Raw genomic sequence first — 18,082 nt, 5'->3', positions numbered from 1 at the left:
CAGGACTCCACTTCCTTATCCTCTTTACCTAATTCCTGGCTGCCTCTTTCATTGGTACCAATATGGACCACAACTGTTGGCTGTTCACCACCATCACACCCTGCACCTCTGCCCCACAAAGTGCTCTGCAGCCCCTTAGCGACATCCCTGATCAGGGAGGCAGCATTCCATCCTGGATTAGAGTCTCCAGCCACAGGAGCACGTGTATGCTCCCCTATCACTTTCCCAATCTTCATCCTGCTCTCCTGTACAACTGAGCCAGCCATGGACTTTGCTCTGGCTGCACTCGCCAGAGGAATCAAATCTCTTACCAGTACTCAAAACAGAATGTTATTTGGAGAGTGGGATGCACCAGAAGACTCTTGCATTACCTGCGTGGTTCACCTCAACTGCCTAGTGGTCACCCATTCACTCTCTTTCTACACACCCTTAAGCTGCAGAGTGACCATCATCCTAAAATATGTTATTCACGAAACACACAACCTCATGGAATCACCGCTGTGACTCCAGCTGCTGCTCAAGCTCCGAAACCCTGAAATCAAGCTGCTCCAGCCGATGACACTTCCTGCACATGCAGTTGTCCAGGACACAAGCAGCATCCTAGAGTTGCCACATGGAACAGGACATGCACCCCATGGGTCTGAGAACCCTGTTATCCCTCTATTCATTAGATTCAAGGAACCCGGTGTTCAGCGGATATTCTCTGTAATCAAAAAGAGCACAACCCTCAAAAAAAACATAAGCAAAGCTCAATGGCTAACAAAATGGCCAATGTCAGAATGGCCAAACAAAGATTCATTAGTGAACATTTGTACAGATCCTCGTTAGTTAAGATATACTGAAACACAACATAGCAACTTAACTTACCTGAGACAGTGGTTCGTCACTGGGCAGCTGCACAGATCATTAATATGATAAAGGCACACAAGCCTATTGGAGTCGCAGGCACAGGTAACAGCAGATAGGAAGCATGTTGTCTTGCATGTCTCACACTGACGTTCATCATCTGGCAGTAGCTCAAACGCCTCCTGTTCAGAATCAACTATCCCCTAGAAATGGACATAAAATTACCCATTAAACCAGAGGGTCTTGCATCAACAACAAATTTTGATTGCATAGGGCCTCTGAGGTAATAAAACCTCCCAAGGGGTTTCAGCAGAAGATTACTAAACAAAATATGATACCAAGCTACAGAAGGAGATATTATATCAGGTCACCAAAAGCTCGATCAAAGAGGTATCAGAAATGGTGAAAATAGGGAGACAAGGTAAACAAATCTTAGTTTACAAAATATACAAAAACATAAAAATACTAATTATGCTACCAATGGAATTTGTAGAAACCTACAAAAGGGTCTGCCATTTGGCCCATCATACCTATGCCACCTCTTTGAAAGATCTATCCAATTAGTTCTACTCCCCTGCTCTTTCCACAAAGCCCTGTATACTTAGCCTATTAAAATACTTACCCAATTCCCTTCTGAAAGTTACTGCTGAATCTGCTTCCACCATCCTTTCAGGCAGTGCATTCTCAATCATGACATTTTGAGAGATACAAAAAATTCTCTTCATTTCCCCCTTTTTTGCCTATTATTTTAAAAATAAGTCCTCCAGTTTCTAATCCTCTTGCCCGTGGAAAAGGTTTGTGCCTAAGTACTTTATCAAAACCCCTCAAAACTTTGAATTAACTCTCCCCTTAACCTTCTCTGCTCTATGAAATCTCTCTGGTTTCTCCACATAACTGTAGTTCACTCATTACGGTAAATTTTCTTCATAAGACCTTTACACTCTCCAAATGTGTGGTGCCCAGAATGGGACACAATACTACAGCTAAGGCCTAATCAGTAATTTTTGAAGGTTTAGTCTAACTTCTTTGCTTTTGGACTCAATGCCTCTGTTTGTTAAGCCGAAATTACCACATGCCTTTAAAAAAAAGTCACAACAGCTTGTTCTGCCATCTTCAAACATTTGTGTAAGTACACCCCCAAATTTCCCTGTTCCAGCATTCCCTTTAAAACTACAGCATCTCATTTATATTGCTTCTTTTTTTCAACATGCTGCACATGTCTGTCCATTTTCCATGTCTACGTCTTCCTGAAGTGTCTTACCATCTTCCTCAGTTATAACATTTCTGAGTTGTCATCTACAAACTTTTAAATTACAGGCCCAATGCCCAAGTCTAGGTTGTTAATATGTATCAAAAAGAGCAGTGATCCAAATACCAACCTTGGACACTTCTTTCCAGTCTGAAAACAACATTTCACTACCACTCCATTATATTTTACATTAAACTATCACTTGGACTATAGCAAAACTCTGGAGAACTAAACCCCATGTCCATTAAGTACATACCTGACAAATAAGTTACTTTGAGTCAGTAAGACCTAACCTGTCCAAATAAGCACACATCTCTCAACTATAACTTTATTTGCAAAGCATTGACAAAAAGCTGGCAAGAATTATACAACATAAGAAAAAGATTAAACTGACTTGCACTTTTCTGTCTGATACATTTTTCCACTCAATTGCATAGTGTTACACAGATTTAAATTCAAGAATTTCATTCAGAACTTCCCTCAAAACTTCAAAGATGACAGATTTTAAGAACTTGCCACTTACTATATCTCTGGTTTATCTTGAGTACTCTCTCATTGACATGCAGCTATAACATTCATTTAGAATTTCGCTGCTTGTATCCTGATTTGCATCAAATCCCACTCACCATCAAGCCCGTGCTCACTGACCAACATTGGCTGCCGGTTCAGAGTGACTCAAATTTAAAATTCTCACCAGCAGGCAGTGTGTCAGGACTGCAGTATGTGGGATTTTGTCTAATGACCAATAAAAACTGAATTTATACTTCAAATTCACTTGTTTTATTTCTTATACCACATGCATCAGTATATCAAATTCAGTTTTGAGTATACATAGTAGTGGCCATCACAGAGATCTGATGGCATGCTTTGCATGACTGCGAGCTAAGTATTCCGGATTATAAGGTTTTTTCAAAAGTACAGGAGAATTGGAACAGGGGGAAGAATAGCAATATTGCTAAAGAGACACAATTGCAGCATTAGAAAGAGAGGACATTAGTAAGAGTAGGCAGCAAAATTTCCGAGTAGAAAAATAAGGCAAAACTTTGGTAGGAGTTGCTCACAGACTTGATATCTGCAATTGATACGAATCCCAATACCAGTGCATAAGCAGAATCAGAGAAGCTTTTAACAAAAAACATTGTTATTATGGGAGGCTTTAATTTTCATGTAGACTGGAGAGTGTAAGAGTTCAAGTCCCAATGATGGCAAACTTGAACGCTTTTGGGGCTGTTTTCTGGAATATGTTCTTGAAGGCTATGTTTGTTGCCAAAACTGTGCATGCGCAGTTCTGTTAGCTCAAAGCAAGCCTTTCAACCCACATTTACTGATATCTAGAATCATCCAGGTATCCAATGTAGGTGGAATATCAGTAAATCAGATTAACTCACAGAATAATCTACAACTAAACTTTAAGGCAATGTTTTAGACAGCTCATTTATAAAATCTCACATCTGACCCATTTTGAAGAATAAATTAAACCAGGGAATTGTATGTTAATTGGCTAAAATCCACATTTCCTGCCATTAAAGTATTTGAATTCTTCATTACCAATTGGAAACAAGATCAATTGTATCACTCAAGGATTTATTAATTATTTCTAGTCAACTAGCCTCAAAGCAGATTAATGATTCATTTTAAGAAAACTCAAAAGTGGATGTGAAGTAATGAGATGGGTGCAGTGAGGTGACGTAATTGGTTTTCTGCGCATACGTGGACCAGTGTGCATGCACAGATGGGTACTGGCGGCCATCTTGCACTGACAGGAGACACAGTGAAAAGTATTTGGTAGGAGACAAGACCTGTACATACCCTTAAAGGGGAAGAGTTCAATGCTTTTTCTTTATTCATTCACAGGATGTGGGCATTGCTGGCTTGGCTAGCATTTATTGCCAATCCCTAACTGCCCTTGAGAAGGTGGTGGTGAGCCGTCGCCTTGAACTGCTGCAGTCCATGTGCTGTTAGGAAGGGAGTTCCAGAATTTTAACCCAGTGACAGTGAAGGAATGGCGACATAGTTCCAAGTCAGGATAGTGTGTGGCTTGGAGGGGAAGTTGCAGGTGGTGGGGTTCCCATGCATCTGCTGCCCTTGTCCTTCTAGGTGGTAGAGGTTATGGGTTTGGAAGATGCTGTCGAAGGGGTCTTGATGAGTTCCTGCAGTGCATCTCGTAGATGGTAATGAAGAAATGCTTCCTCATCTTAGTCCTAAATGGCCTGCCCAGTATCCTGAGACTGTGGCCCCTAGTACCAGACTCCCCAACCAGGGGAAACATCCTCTCTGCATTGAGTCTGTTTCGCCCTGTTAGAATTTTATACGGTTCAATCAGATCCCCTCTCATTCTTCTAAACTCTTGTGAATACAGGCTCAGTCAAACCAATCTCTCCTCATACGACAGTCCTGCCATCCCCAGTATCAGCCTAGTGAACCTTTGCTGCACTCCCTCTATGGTAAGTATATCCTTTCTTAGGTAGGGAGACCAAAACTGCATGCAATACTCCAGGTGTAGTCTCACCAAGGCCCTGTATAACTACAGTAAGACATCCCTACTTCTGAACTCAAATCCTCTTGCAATGAAGGCCAACATACCATTTGCCTTCCTAATTGCTTGCTGCACCTGCCTATTTACTTTCACTGACTGGTGTACAAGGATACCCAGATCCCTTTGTATATCCACATTTCCCAATATATCACCATTTAAATAATACTGACTTTCTGTTTTTCACACCGAAGCGTATAACTTCACATTTATCCACGTTAACTGCATCTGCCATGTTTGCCCACACACACACACAACTTGTCTAAATCACCCTGAAGCCTCCTTGCATCGTCCTCACAACCCCATCCAGTTTTGTGTCATCAGCAAACTTGGAAATATTGCATTTGGTTCCCTCATCCATGTCATTTATATATATCGTGAATATCTGGGGCCCAAGCACTGATCCCTGCGGTACACCACTAGTACACTGCCTGCCCTCCGGAAAAAGACTCATTTATTCCCACACTCTGTTCTCGGTCTGTCAACCAATTCTCAATCCATGCCATTATATTACCCCCAGTCCCATGCGCTTTAATTTTGTCCACAAGCCTCTTACGTGGGACCTTATCAAAAGCCTTCTTGAAATCCAAATACACCACATCCACTTAGTTAAGCATGATTTCCCTTTCGTAAACCCATGCTGACTTTGTCTAATCCCGTTAATGCTTTCCAAGTGTTCTGCTACCACGTCTTTTATAATAGATTACATTTGCCACCCTCCAATCTGTAGGAACTGTTCCAGAGTCTATAGAATTTTGGAAGATGACCACCAATGCAACCAATATTTCCAGGGCCACTTCCTTTAGTACTCTGGGATGTAGATTATCAGGCCCTGGGGATTTTTCAGCCTTTGACCCCATTAATTTCTCTAGCACCATTTTTTTTTTACTAGTGCTGATTTGCTTCAATTCCTCCCTCTCACTAGACCCTTGGTTCCCTGACATTTCTGGGAAATTATTTGTGCCCTCTTTTGTGAAGACAGAACCAAAAAATGTATTCAATTCTTCTGCCATTTCTTTGTTCCCCATTACAATTTCCCCTGTTTCTGACTGTAAGGGATCTACATTTGTCTTCGCTAATCTTTTTCTCTTCGCATACTTCTAGAAGCTTTTACAGTCAGTTTTTACGTTCCTTGCAAGTTTGCTCTCATACTCCATTTTCCTCTTCTTGATCAATCTTTTGTCCACTTTTGCTGAATTCTAAACTGCTCCCAATCCTCAGGTTTGCTGCTTTTTCTGGAAATTGCATATGTCTCCTCTTTGAATCTAATACTACCCCTAATTTCTTTTGTAAGCCATGGTTGAGCCATCTGTTTTATTTTTGCACCAGACAGGAATGAATAACTGTTGTAATTCATGCATATGTTCCTTAAATATTGCCTATCCACCATCAAGCCTTTTAGTAAGGTTCTCCAATCCATCATTGCCAACTCACGCCTCATACGCTCGTAGTTCCCTTTATTTAGATCCAGCACTGTAGTTTCTGATTCAACTTCTTCACTCTCCATCTTAATGGACAATTCTATCATTTTATAGTCGTTCTTCCCCAAGAGACCTCGCACAACAAGATTGTTAATTAATTCTTTCTCATTGCACAATACCCAGTCTAGGATAGCCTGCTGTCTAGTTGGTTCCTCAAAGTATTGGTCTGAAAAACCATCACGTACACGCTCCAGGAAATCTTCCTCCACAGTATTATTACTAGTTTGGTTTGTCCAATCTATATGTAGATTAAAGTCACCCATGATTACAGTTGTACCCTTATTACATGCATCTCTAATTTCCTGTTTAATGCCTTCCCTTACATCTCTGTTACTGTTTGGGGACCTATAGATAATCCCCACCAATGTTTTCTACCCCTTGGTGTTTCTTATCTCCACCCAAACAGGTTCCATATCATGATTTTCCAAGCCAATATCCTTCCTCACTATTGCATTGATTTCCTCCTTCACTAACAGTGCTATCTCAACTCCTTTCCCTATTTGTCTGTCCTTCCTAAATATTGAATACCCCTGGATGTTCAGTTTCCATCCTTGGTCACCATGCAGCCATGTCTCTGTAATTGCAGCTATATTATAACCGTTTATATCTATTTTGTCTACCTTATTGCGAATGCTCCGTGCATAAACGTACAATGCCTTTAGACTTGTCTTTTTAACCTTGTTCGTCATCTTAGCTTTATTTTGCACTGTGACCCCATTTGTTTTTCGTCCTCGTTTTTTCTGCCTTCCGCTTTTGCTTCTTACTTTTCAGTCTTTCATTCCTATCCTTGTTTCCCCCTCCTCTGTCTCCCTGCTCAGGTTCCCAACCCCCTGCCATTCTAGTTTAAACCCTCCCCACAGTACTAGCAAACACCGTTCCCCCCCCACCCACTTCCAGAGGACACTGGTCCTGGTCCTGCCCAAGTGTAACCCGTCCTGTTTGTGCTGGTCCCACTTTCCCCAGAACTGGTCCCAATGTCACAGGAATCTAAATCCCTCCCTGCTACACCATTTCTTCAGCAATGTATTCATCCGATATATCCTGTTATTTCTACTCTCGCTAGCACATGGCACTGATAGTAATCCTGAGATTACTACCTTTGAGGTCCTACTTTTTAATTTAATTTTTAATTTTTTTTTACTGGATTCGATATAATTTTTTTTTAAATGAAGAAACTAATGAGATTAAAGATAGGCAAATCTCCAGGATCCAATCGTTTCCACCCAAGGGTATTAGAAGTAGGTGAGGAAATTGTTGGTGAGTTAGTCATGATCTCCCAAAACACTCAATTCAGGAACTTTCCCTTGAATTGGAAATCTGACAATTTCAATCAATTATTTTAAGAAATATGGAAGAGATAAGTTTGGAAATTGTCGACCTATCAATTTAATGTCAGTTACAAAAATTTGTTATAAGGGACAGAGTGACTGAGTATTTGGGTAAATATGAGTTAATCCGAGAGAGACAGCACAGATTGTAAAGGAACTAGCTGCATTTTTTTAAGGAGGTAACAAATGGTTAAATAAGCAAATCCAGTAGAGATTCATAGGAGGACCCCAGGTTTTCACGATGTTTGTTAGTGATCTAGACAAAGGAGTAAAGATCTCCTGATGTTTTTAAGAAACTGGAAATTGAATTCTCAAGAGCTATAACTGCAGACAAATGATGAATTTGTATCACTATGATATATATTTTGACAATCAACAAGCAACCCACGACAACAGCTGTTGCTCACCTAACAGTCTTTCTCACGATGACAGCTCTTGATAGTCACATGCTAGCCATCACATGATAATGGCTGCAACTTTTTAATGTGTGGCCTCCAGATAGGTATTGTTTCTCTCAGTGGAACTGACCATATATCTAAGTTGCTGACATTGGGTTAAATGGCATAGTAAATTAAATGAGTGGAAGATAGAGTTGAATATGATAAAATATGAGCTCATCCACTTTGTAGGATACCCTGGTTGTGTATACATCTATATTTAGGATTAAGATTTAATTTAATCTCACATGATAAATGTTTTTCTTTTCTTAATTGTAAATAATTTGTGGATCAATACTGTAGCTAGAGATAATAGAATGCTTAAAGTTGTTCATTCCCAGGATACTTCAGAGTTTACTGCATCAGGGTATAGTTGAATTAACTGGACTGTTTGGCTTCTGCTGAAAATGCAGGCTTCGTGATATATGTCTGTTTGGTGAGAAGCTCAGAGTTCAAATTGAGAAATCAGTAAAAGCTAGTGAATAGGTACAAAAAAATTTAAAGAGCTAATGGGATTATTTCCCTTTAGCTCAACAGGATAGAAGTTTCGTGACAGATTTACAGAGCTATGGTGAGGCCCCATCTGGAGAACTCAAATCAGGCCTGGGCACCACATCTCAGTAAGGATACAGTGGCACTGGAGAGCCTTAAAGGTTCATTAGAAAGATACTTTGGCTGAAGTATTAAGGATTGAAGTGTGACGACAAATTGCGTAAACCAGGCATGTCTTCCCTCGAGTATGGAAGGGATGATCTAAAGGAGTTGTTTAAGATGATTAAAGGATTTGATAGGACACAGTTTATCTCTATCTGTCCTATGATGGGGGAGCCAGAACAAGGTGGCATAACTTTAAAATTAGAGCTCGGTCATTGACCGTGATAATGTCAGGTAGCCCTTCATCACATAAATGTGCCCTCACAAAAAGGGTGCACTCCCAAAACTAGATCCCCTGGATGTCAAAAAGCAATCAAAGTAGGAAAAGACAAAAAAAAGCAGTGAGAGTTCAGGATAACAGAAGGGTGGCCATCCCTAAGAGTAGAAAGAGGTCGGAAGTACGAGAGCCTTCAGGGTGTCTATCACTCTCAAATATGTACTCAGCATTGGTGCTGCTGGGAGTGATGACAACTTGAAGGAATGAAGTTCAGATCATGGCACCAATGGGCAAGGGAACAGGAGGGAACAGCAAAACACAGTCTTTATAGGAGATTCTAGAGTCAGACTTCTGTAGGGAGAAGGGAGTGAGCCAGAAGTTGTGGTACGCATCAGTGTACCAATGCTTGATAGTATTGTCAATGACACCTTCCATCACTTTGTGGACAATTGAGAGTAGACCAATACAGCAGCGATGGTACGGATTGGATTTGTCCTACTTTTTATGGACAGGACTTACCTAGGCAATTTTCCACACTGTCAGATAGATGCCAGTATTGTAGCTCTGCTGGGCGAGTTTGGCGAGGGGCGCAGCTAATTCTGGAGCCCAAGTCTTCGGAATGTTGTCAGGGCTCATAGCCTTTGCCTTCAGCCATTTCTCAGTATCATGTGGAGTGAATCAAGTTGGCTGAAGACTGAAGTTGGAAACCCGAGGAGGCCGCCAAGGTGGATCATCTACTCAGCATTACTGGATGAAGATGGTTGCAAATGCTTCAGCCTTGTCTTTTGCACTGACGTGCTGACTCCGCCACCATTGAAGATGGGATGTTTGTGGAGCTTCCGCTTTCTGCAAGTTCTTTAATTGTCCCATCACCATCCACAACTGGATGTGCCAAGACTGCAGAGCTCAGGCTTGATCCTTTGGTTACGGGATCACTTAGCTCTGTCTTAGCTTCTGCTGTTCAGCATGCATGTAGTCCTGTGTTGTAGCTTCACCAGATTGGCACCTCATTTTAGTCATCAATCAACCAGGGTTGGTTCCCTGGCTTAATGGTAATGGTAGGGTGAAGTTATAAATTGTGGTTGAATACAATTCTGGTGCTACTGATGGCCCAGAGCACATCATGGATGTCCAGCTTGAGCTACTAGATCCTCATCAGAAAGGTCATCAATCTGTTCCTCTCTCCTCAGAGGCCTAGCCTGCTGAATATTTTCAGCACTTTCTGTTTTTAATGCCACTCACCTGTTCTTTTCCCATATCCTGCAAACATTTATCCAAATCCCCTTTTGAAGGCTGCTATCCATCATCCTACCAGGCAATGTGCTCCAAATCCTAACCTCTCATTGCATTGAAAAGTTTTCTTTTGCCAATCACCTTAAATCTGTGCCTTCTAGTTATTGACCCTTCAGCCATTGCAAAGTGTTTTGCCCTATTTATACTACCTAAGCCTTCATGATTTTAAATGGCTCGATCAAATCTCCTCTTAGTCCTCTCTGCTCTTAAGAGAGCAACCCTAGCTTCTCCAGTTTATTAGGAATAATAACTTCTACTTATAAAGTACCACCTTATTTAAAAAAATGATCTGAAGGCACTTCACAGGAACATTATAAAGCAAAATTTGAGACTGGGCTACATAAAGAGTTATTAGTGCAGATGATCAAAAGCTTGGTCAAAGGCTTTAATGAGAAAAGAAAGAGAGTAGAGAGGCAGAAAGGTTCAGAGAGGGAGTTCAAGTGCTTTGGGTCTTGGTAGCAGAATAATCCTTATAGTGGGACAATTAAAATCGAACTACAACTTTGGTGGAGAAAGTGTTCAATCTTTGGTTATTTCGGAAAGCCAGAATTAGAAATATCACAACAGTGAGAGTGGAGGAGGTTACAGAGATAGGGAGGAGTGAGGTCATAGAGAGATTGGAAACTGAGGAGAAATTCAGAATCAAGGTATTGTCAATGTAGGCCAACAAGCATGGAGTGGTTGGAGGCATTGGGTGGATTTTAACGTCCCCTCCGAGAGGTGTGTCTGGAGGTGGGGGAGAGATCCTGCTTGCCTTCCCACCCCCATCTGATCAAGTCTGGAGCTAGTGGGCTCAATTGCACTGAAATAGTGTTGGGCCTTCCCCTGGAAAGGTGATGTGGGCACCCACTGGTTCTCCAACCTGCGGACAGCACCAAGGTCCCAGGTCGGTTCAACCAAATTCCGCTCATGGTGTGAGTAAGGACACAGCCAGAGTTTTGGATGACCTCAAGTTAATGGGGGATGAAATGTGGAAGGCTTGCCAGGAATACATTAGAACTGTCAAGTCCAGAGGTAACAATGATACGGACGAGGGTTTCAGCAGATGAGTTCAGGCAGGGGCGGAGTCCAGCAATGTTATACAAGTGGAAATGGGTGGTCTTAGAGATGGTGCGCATATGCAGAAGTTCACCTCGGGGGTCAAATATGACACCAAGGCTGTGAACAGTCTGGTTTATTCTCATACAGTTACCAGGAAGTCCATGGAGTCCGCAGCTATAGAACAGATGCCAGACTTCACCCAATTCAATTCACTCCAAGAAAGGCCGATGCCACTGGACACAGCAAAGCCTAAGGGCTCAAACAATATGTGGCTGCAGTACTGAGGAACTCCAGAACTAGTCATGTCCATAACCAAGTTATTCCAGTCCAGCTACATCGCTGGCATCTACCTGACAATGTGCAAATTCACCCAGCTATGTCTTGTCCACGAAAGCAGGACAAATCCAATCCAGCTGATTGCCGCCCCATCAGTATACACTCAATAATCAAAGTGATAGAAGTCAAACTGTGCTATCAAGTGACACTCAACAATAACTTGCTGACTGATGTGCAGCTTGTGTCCGTAAGCACCACTCAACTTCAAACTTCATTACAGCCTTGGTACAAACACAGACATAAGAGCTGTTTTCATCAGTGACCTTCCCTCCATTGTAAGGTCACAAGTGGTCTAATTTAAATCTATCCCACTTAGCACAATGGTGTTGCCACATAGTATGATGGAGGGTGGCCTCAGTATGAAGATGGTACTGTCTTTCCACAAGGATTGTGCAGTGATCATTCCTGTCATGGACAGATGCATCTGTGACAAACAGATTGGTGAGGACAAGGTCATGTTGGATTTTCCCTTGTGTTGGTTCTCTCACCATATGCTGCAAGTCCAGTCTGGCAGCTATGTCCTTCAGGGCTTTGCCAACTCAATCAGTAGTTGTGTTATCGAGTCACTTAGCGATGGACACTGTGATCCACACCCAGAGTATATTCTGTGCCCTTGTTGCCTCATTGCTTCTTCCAAGCGTTGTTCAACACAGAACAGCATTGAGTCCTCAGCTCAGGAGGTAACCAGCAGGGTTTCCTTGCCCATGTTTGACCCGATGCCATGAGACTTCATGGGATCTGGAGTCAAAGTTAAGGCCTCCTCCCAGTCTGTCTCCACCATGCACCACTGAGCTGCAACTTCTGCTGGATCTGTCCGGCCAGTGAGATGGGACATACCCAGGGATGGTGATGGAGAAGTCTAGGCCATGTCTGGAAGGTATGATCGATACGTATGATTTTGTAGGTTTTTGCCTGACTAGGCTGTGGGGCAGCTCTCAATTTCTGCACAAATCCCAGGATGGCAGCGAGGAGGATATTGCAGGGTTGACTGAGCGGCGCATGCCTTAGCCATGTCCTAGCTCCATGCTGGAGGGTCTACCTGTTACTTTGTTCTTAATTTTTTGTAATGGTTTGATACAACTCGGCTTGTTAGGTTATTTCATTGGGCAGTTAAGTCCCAACCACATTGCCTAGCCAGACTAGGTAAGGGTGACAGATTTTCTTCCCTAAAAGACTTTAATGAAGCAGACAGTGATCCAATAGTTTCATGGCCACCATTACTATTACTGGTTTTTTTATTCAAGAACTTATTTCATTAATTGCACTTAAATTTTCCAGCTGCCGGGGTAGCTCATGAAACTCATGTTTCTGAACCATTCGTCCAGAACTTTGGATTTCCAGTATGTAACAACCATTATGCTACCAGACCCAACAATATGCTGTATAATTTTATCATTCTGTATATCCTTACATACCATTTGGAAGGCTGCCTTTCTCAGCTGTGTCTCCTCCTCAATCATGGTCACCATCTCCTTGTAGACAGCAGCGGCCAACTCAACATCCAAACTTTCCGGATCAGCTGCCATCTTGCAGATCAGCTCTTCATGTGAGAACACACAATATCGATGCAGGCGTCGGTAATGGCTGACACACTGACGGCCCATGGGCAGCTAAAGTCAATGAAACTGAAGAATTAATACTGCATTCCAACAAATGACAGTCTACTGCTAACACAGTAATTATACTTCCAAAAGGGTCCACATTTACCAAGTGCAACTGGCAACAGACACAAGCTCACATTCTGAAGTCCAATTAAGCAACTATACTCAGAATACTCAGGTGCCAAACACAAGAAGTGTCTCTCTCCACTGATTTCCAAATGTTACAAAAGGAGAGATGACAACTGCACACATGCATCACGCTGTTTGTTTAATTTTTGACACTTTATTCTTTTTTTAAAAATAAACATTAGCCGGTATCCTGTGGAAATGTTTATATCGGGATTGGGGAATCAAGTTGCAGTGATGTGGGAATGGAAGAAATGGTGCAGATAGAGAGAGCTAGAGAGAGAGATCTACTGAAAGGATCCACAAGAGACCTCCAGAAATAGGCAAGTAAGTAATTTTTGATTTGTTCCTAAAACTGTTCTCAGATAGGCCAGTTCTATAAATAAAGTCATGCCTGTCTCAGTTGGACAATAAATTCTTTCATCTCAAATATCAAATTTTCCATCTATTCGCAACGTAGCTTTTTAATCAAAGGAATGGAGAGATTCAACTAATGTGTATATTTCCCACAGTGTCTGAGTATTAGTAAACTTTCTTACAAAATAAACTTACAGGGCAAACCCACCAGAAATGGCAGCACAGTGGTATACAGTCAGATGGAGTGGCCCCCAGAGGAGTCCACAGCTTTGACTCCAGACCCCATGGATTCATGGCGTGCACAAGGGAACTTCTTGCTGATTACCACATACTGCCCACCTCAGCTGATCAATCAATGCTCCTCCATGTTGGACACCAATTGGAAGAAGCACAGAGGGTGGCAAAGGACGCAGAATGTATTCTGGTTGGGGGACTTCAATGTCTATCACCAAGAGTAGCTTGGTAGCACCATTACTAACTGAGCTGGCCAAGTCCTGAAGGGCATATTTGTAAGATGGGCCGCTCATGGCTGAGAGCAACAAGAGGGAAAATCCTACAGGGGGTGGTGTTGTAGTGATAATGTTTCTGTACTAACAACCCAAAGGCCGAGACAAATGTTCTGGGTTCAAACCCCACCACGGCAGCTGGTGGAATTTAAATTCAATTAATAAATCCACAATTAAAAGCTAATCTCAGTAATGGTGACTATGAAACCTCTGCCGATTGTCATAAAAACCCATCTGGTTCACTGATGTCCATAACTGCTGTCCTTACCTGATCTGACCTACATGTGACTCCAGACCAAGGCAATGTGGTTGACTCTTAAATGCCCTCTGAAATGGCCTAGTAAGCCACTCAGTTGTATCAAGCCACTACAACGTCTACTAAAAGGAATGAAATCAGACCACCTGACATCGACCTGGGCACTGGAAACAGCAACAGCAAACCCAGCCATGCCTTTAGAGTGTGGGGAGGTGATGCATGATGTGGTGGGATATGGGTTGATTGTGATGGTGTCTGATGTTGAATGGTGTGCTGCATTTGAGTTGGGTGCTGCAGACAAAATGATGCCCTCAGTGAATCCCTTGCACAATCCAAGCTGCACGTATTACTTTGCCGTTTTTATCCTAGCTGATTTGGGATCTCACTGTGGAGAAACAATACCTGCAATCCAACATGCTATCAAATAGCACCCCGTGCCCATTATATGAAAATTATATCAAAGTCAATGATCCATTATGCTAGTAATCAATTTATTATTTGGGCTGAATTTGTCCAAGAGGTTTTGTTTACAAGTATAACATGGGCAGTATTTTTTAAAATGAAGTTAATTTTAAATTAGATTGAACTGATGGACTATGCCATTTTTGAAAGTCTGCACTGAATAATTATCTATATCATGCACGAAGATTTCTGATGTACTACCATCCGTACAGCCGCAGCACTGACTTGCTGAGAACCATCCTCTAGAAAGTGTGAAACATACCCAGTCTGCAGTGCAGAAATTCACTGCTTCTGCAAAGTTGTAGCCCTGATTGAATCCACTGTGATAGGCTCTTGGGAAAGTAACCACAAACTCACCAGCACATTGATTTGTTCGGAACACCTAAGAGAGAAAAATGAAGATTGACAACATAATCTCAGCAGAAATTATTAATTCCATTCTCCTGAACTGCAGATTACCAACAAAATCAGCACAGACTGGGACCAACAGCTCTGCATGGCTTGGTTGCACATTGGCTTCACCAATGAGCCAATAGGGTAATTTAAAATGTCTGGATCACAATCCAATGATTCTTCCTGGAAAGTACAAACGTATGTACATCTGGTCAGGTTAGAGTAGACACGGCCTTGATACTTGCTAACTTTCACTATCCTGGCTCACAATGGTCAAAGTGCCCAAGAGTTCCCTAAACCCTTGCAAGGTAAAGTTCCTTTAGAATGGACTGGGCGAGTACCAGAGATGCATATAAAAAACACATATATAGTTTCATTTGCAAGCTAATGAATTAAACTTCACCACTAATAGATAGAAAGATTTTTACTGCACTCATTCAAATACACTGTGGAGAATTTCATTGGCATGAGTAATAAAAGTTTTAAACAATAAAACTGCAGAATGCATTAAAAAATGGAATTTATTTTCTTTTAAGAGCTGCTACTCCAGACTACAGAGCTAGACAGGCAACCCAGAACCCAGTATTAATTTCTTCCAGTGACCAACACCTTCCCAACAAATTAGTTGCAAGCTGAGTAAAGACGGCAGAGAGGAAAGGAAGAACATACCGGGACTCCATGCTCCATAAGAATATTGGGATTCATGATGGTCACCAACTGGTGCAGCAGATCTGGCTGAGAATGGAAGAGTTCTGGAGCCAGCTTCCGCATTACAAGCTCCAGTTGTTCAGCAGCATAACCCGGCACCCCATACCAAGTCTTCGGCTCTCCCCTGTCAAAGACAGTCAAATGATACTACCCTTCACATTTCAAACCATGGAGAAAACCTTACTTTACAAAGACAACTTACACAGCTCTGGCAGGAACTACAATGCCTCTGCAAAAAAAAAAATGAAACTACTGCATTTTATCTTTTACATTGCTTTGTTTAAACAATTGTTCAATGAGAAAGCATGGTTACATCAAGCATTAGATCACATCGCATTTTAGGCTTGTCTAATAATCAGAACAAACTTCTCCAAAAGTTTTTCTGTCTTCCCTGCAACCATTAGCCATTCATTTTGATAGGGAGAAAGAGAACAGGCATCATAAAATATATGGTACAAAACAACAGGGTGAACGTACACATATCTTTGAAGGTGACAGGACAAGTTGAGAAGGCTGCTAAAAAGCAGTACAGGATCCTTGGCTTTATAAACAGGCGCACAGAGTACGAAAGTGAGGAGGTTAGAGTAAACCTTCCTAAAACCCTAGTCAGATCTCAGCTGGAGTACTGTGTCTAATTATGTGCATCACAAGTTAGGGAGGGTTTCCAGGTCATGGAGATGGTGCAGAGGAGATCTACTAGAATACCACCAGGGTGAGGATTATGTGAAGGATTAGAGAAGCTGGGATTGTTCTGTAGAGCAGAGACAGTTGAAGGGAGATTTAATTCATTTGAGATATTAAATAATGTAAAACTTTTCACTGGCATGAGGGTTGGTAAGCAGAAGACATTTCAGGTCATCAGCAAAAGAACCAAATGGGAGATGAGCATTCTAAACTCACCGTGTTGTTCTGACAAAGAATCCAGATTCAACAACAACTTTCAAAGGGAATTAGATAGATATTTGAAAGGGAGAAATGAAGTGTCTATGGATAAAAAGCAGGGTAGTGATTTAATTGACAACTCTATTAAGGAGCCAGCAAAGGCAAAATGGAGTTTCTTCTTGCGCTGTATGATTCTACCACAGTCACATTGTAGTGATCAATCTACACTGCAAATATGTGGCAAATGGTATCAAGAGAGGCCTTAAATAACTTTTAATGACAAACATCTGTCATTGGGAAAATGTTAAGAGTCTATTGTAAAGGATGTAATAGCAGAGCATTTAGAAATACATAACATAATCGAGCAGAGTCAGCATGGCTTCATGAAGGGGAAATCGTGCCTGACAAATTTATTAGAGTTGAGGAGGTAAGAAACAGGATAGATAAAGGGGAACCAGTAGATGTAATTTATTTGGTTTTCCAAAAGGCGTTTGATAAGGTACCACAGATAAGGCTACTTAATAAGATAAGAGCCCATGGTGTTGAGGGTAGCATATTAGCATGGACAGAGTATTGGCTAACAAATAGAAAACAGAGTTGGGATAAGGGAGGCATTTTCAGGAAGGCAATCTGTAATTAGGGGAGTGCCACAGGGATCAGTGCTGGGGCCACAATTATTTACAATATAGATTAATCACTTGGATGAGGGAAGTGAATGTTCTATCGCCAAGTTGAAGGGTGACAAAAATAGGTGGGAAGGCAAGTAGTGAGGATGATACAAAGACTTGACAGAGGGATATAGACAGGTTAAGTGAGCGGGCAAAAAAGTGGCAGATGGGATTATAATGTGGGAAAATGTGAGATTATGCACTTTGGGAGGAAGAATAGAGAAGCTGGTTATTATTTAAACTGAGAAAGACTGAAAAAAGCTACAGCACAGAGGGGTTTGAGGGTCCTCATGCATGAATCACAAAAAGCTAACGAGTTCAGCAGGTAATAGGGAAGGCAAATGGAACGTTGGCCTTTATTCCAAAGGGAATGGAGTATAAAAATAGGGAAGTCTTTCTAAAATTATACAAGGCGCTAGTTAGACCACACCTGTGAACAATTTTGGTCCCCTTATCTAAGGAAAGATATATTGGCATTGGGAGCAGTCCAGAGAAGGTTCACTAGGTTGATCCCGGGTATGGAGGGATTTTCTTATGAGGAGAGGTCGAGTAGGTTGGGCCTGTACTCTTTGGAGTTTAGAAAAATGAGGCGACTTTACCGAAACATATAAGATTCTTAGGGGGCTTGACAGGGTAGATGCCAAGAGGTTGTTTCCCCTTGAGAGAGTCTAGGACCAGAGGGCATAATATCAGAGTGAGGGTCACCCA

At 41.8% G+C, this 18,082-nt stretch overlaps 1 protein-coding gene across 3 annotated transcripts in view; it reads right to left on the bottom strand.

Annotated features, from left to right (window-relative positions):
* The window catches only part of kdm5a (lysine demethylase 5A), a 191,501-nt gene that overhangs the window by 99,867 nt on the left and 73,552 nt on the right, over positions 1–18,082 (bottom strand). For all 3 annotated transcript variants that reach the window (XM_078568415.1, XM_078568413.1, XM_078568414.1), the window contains 4 exons: positions 15,786–15,948; positions 14,986–15,105; positions 12,831–13,025; positions 868–1,049 (listed from right to left, as the gene is read on the bottom strand). In XM_078568415.1, the coding sequence (XP_078424541.1) occupies positions 868–1,049; positions 12,831–13,025; positions 14,986–15,105; positions 15,786–15,948 (660 nt within the window). The remainder of the gene's footprint in view (positions 1–867; positions 1,050–12,830; positions 13,026–14,985; positions 15,106–15,785; positions 15,949–18,082) is intronic.

The sequence above is a fragment of the Cetorhinus maximus genome, chromosome 22 (genome assembly GCF_964194155.1).
Source record: "Cetorhinus maximus chromosome 22, sCetMax3.hap1.1, whole genome shotgun sequence".
In the NCBI taxonomy this organism is placed as follows: Eukaryota; Metazoa; Chordata; class Chondrichthyes; order Lamniformes; family Cetorhinidae; genus Cetorhinus; species Cetorhinus maximus.
This window is presented reverse-complemented; position numbering and strand designations above follow the sequence as displayed.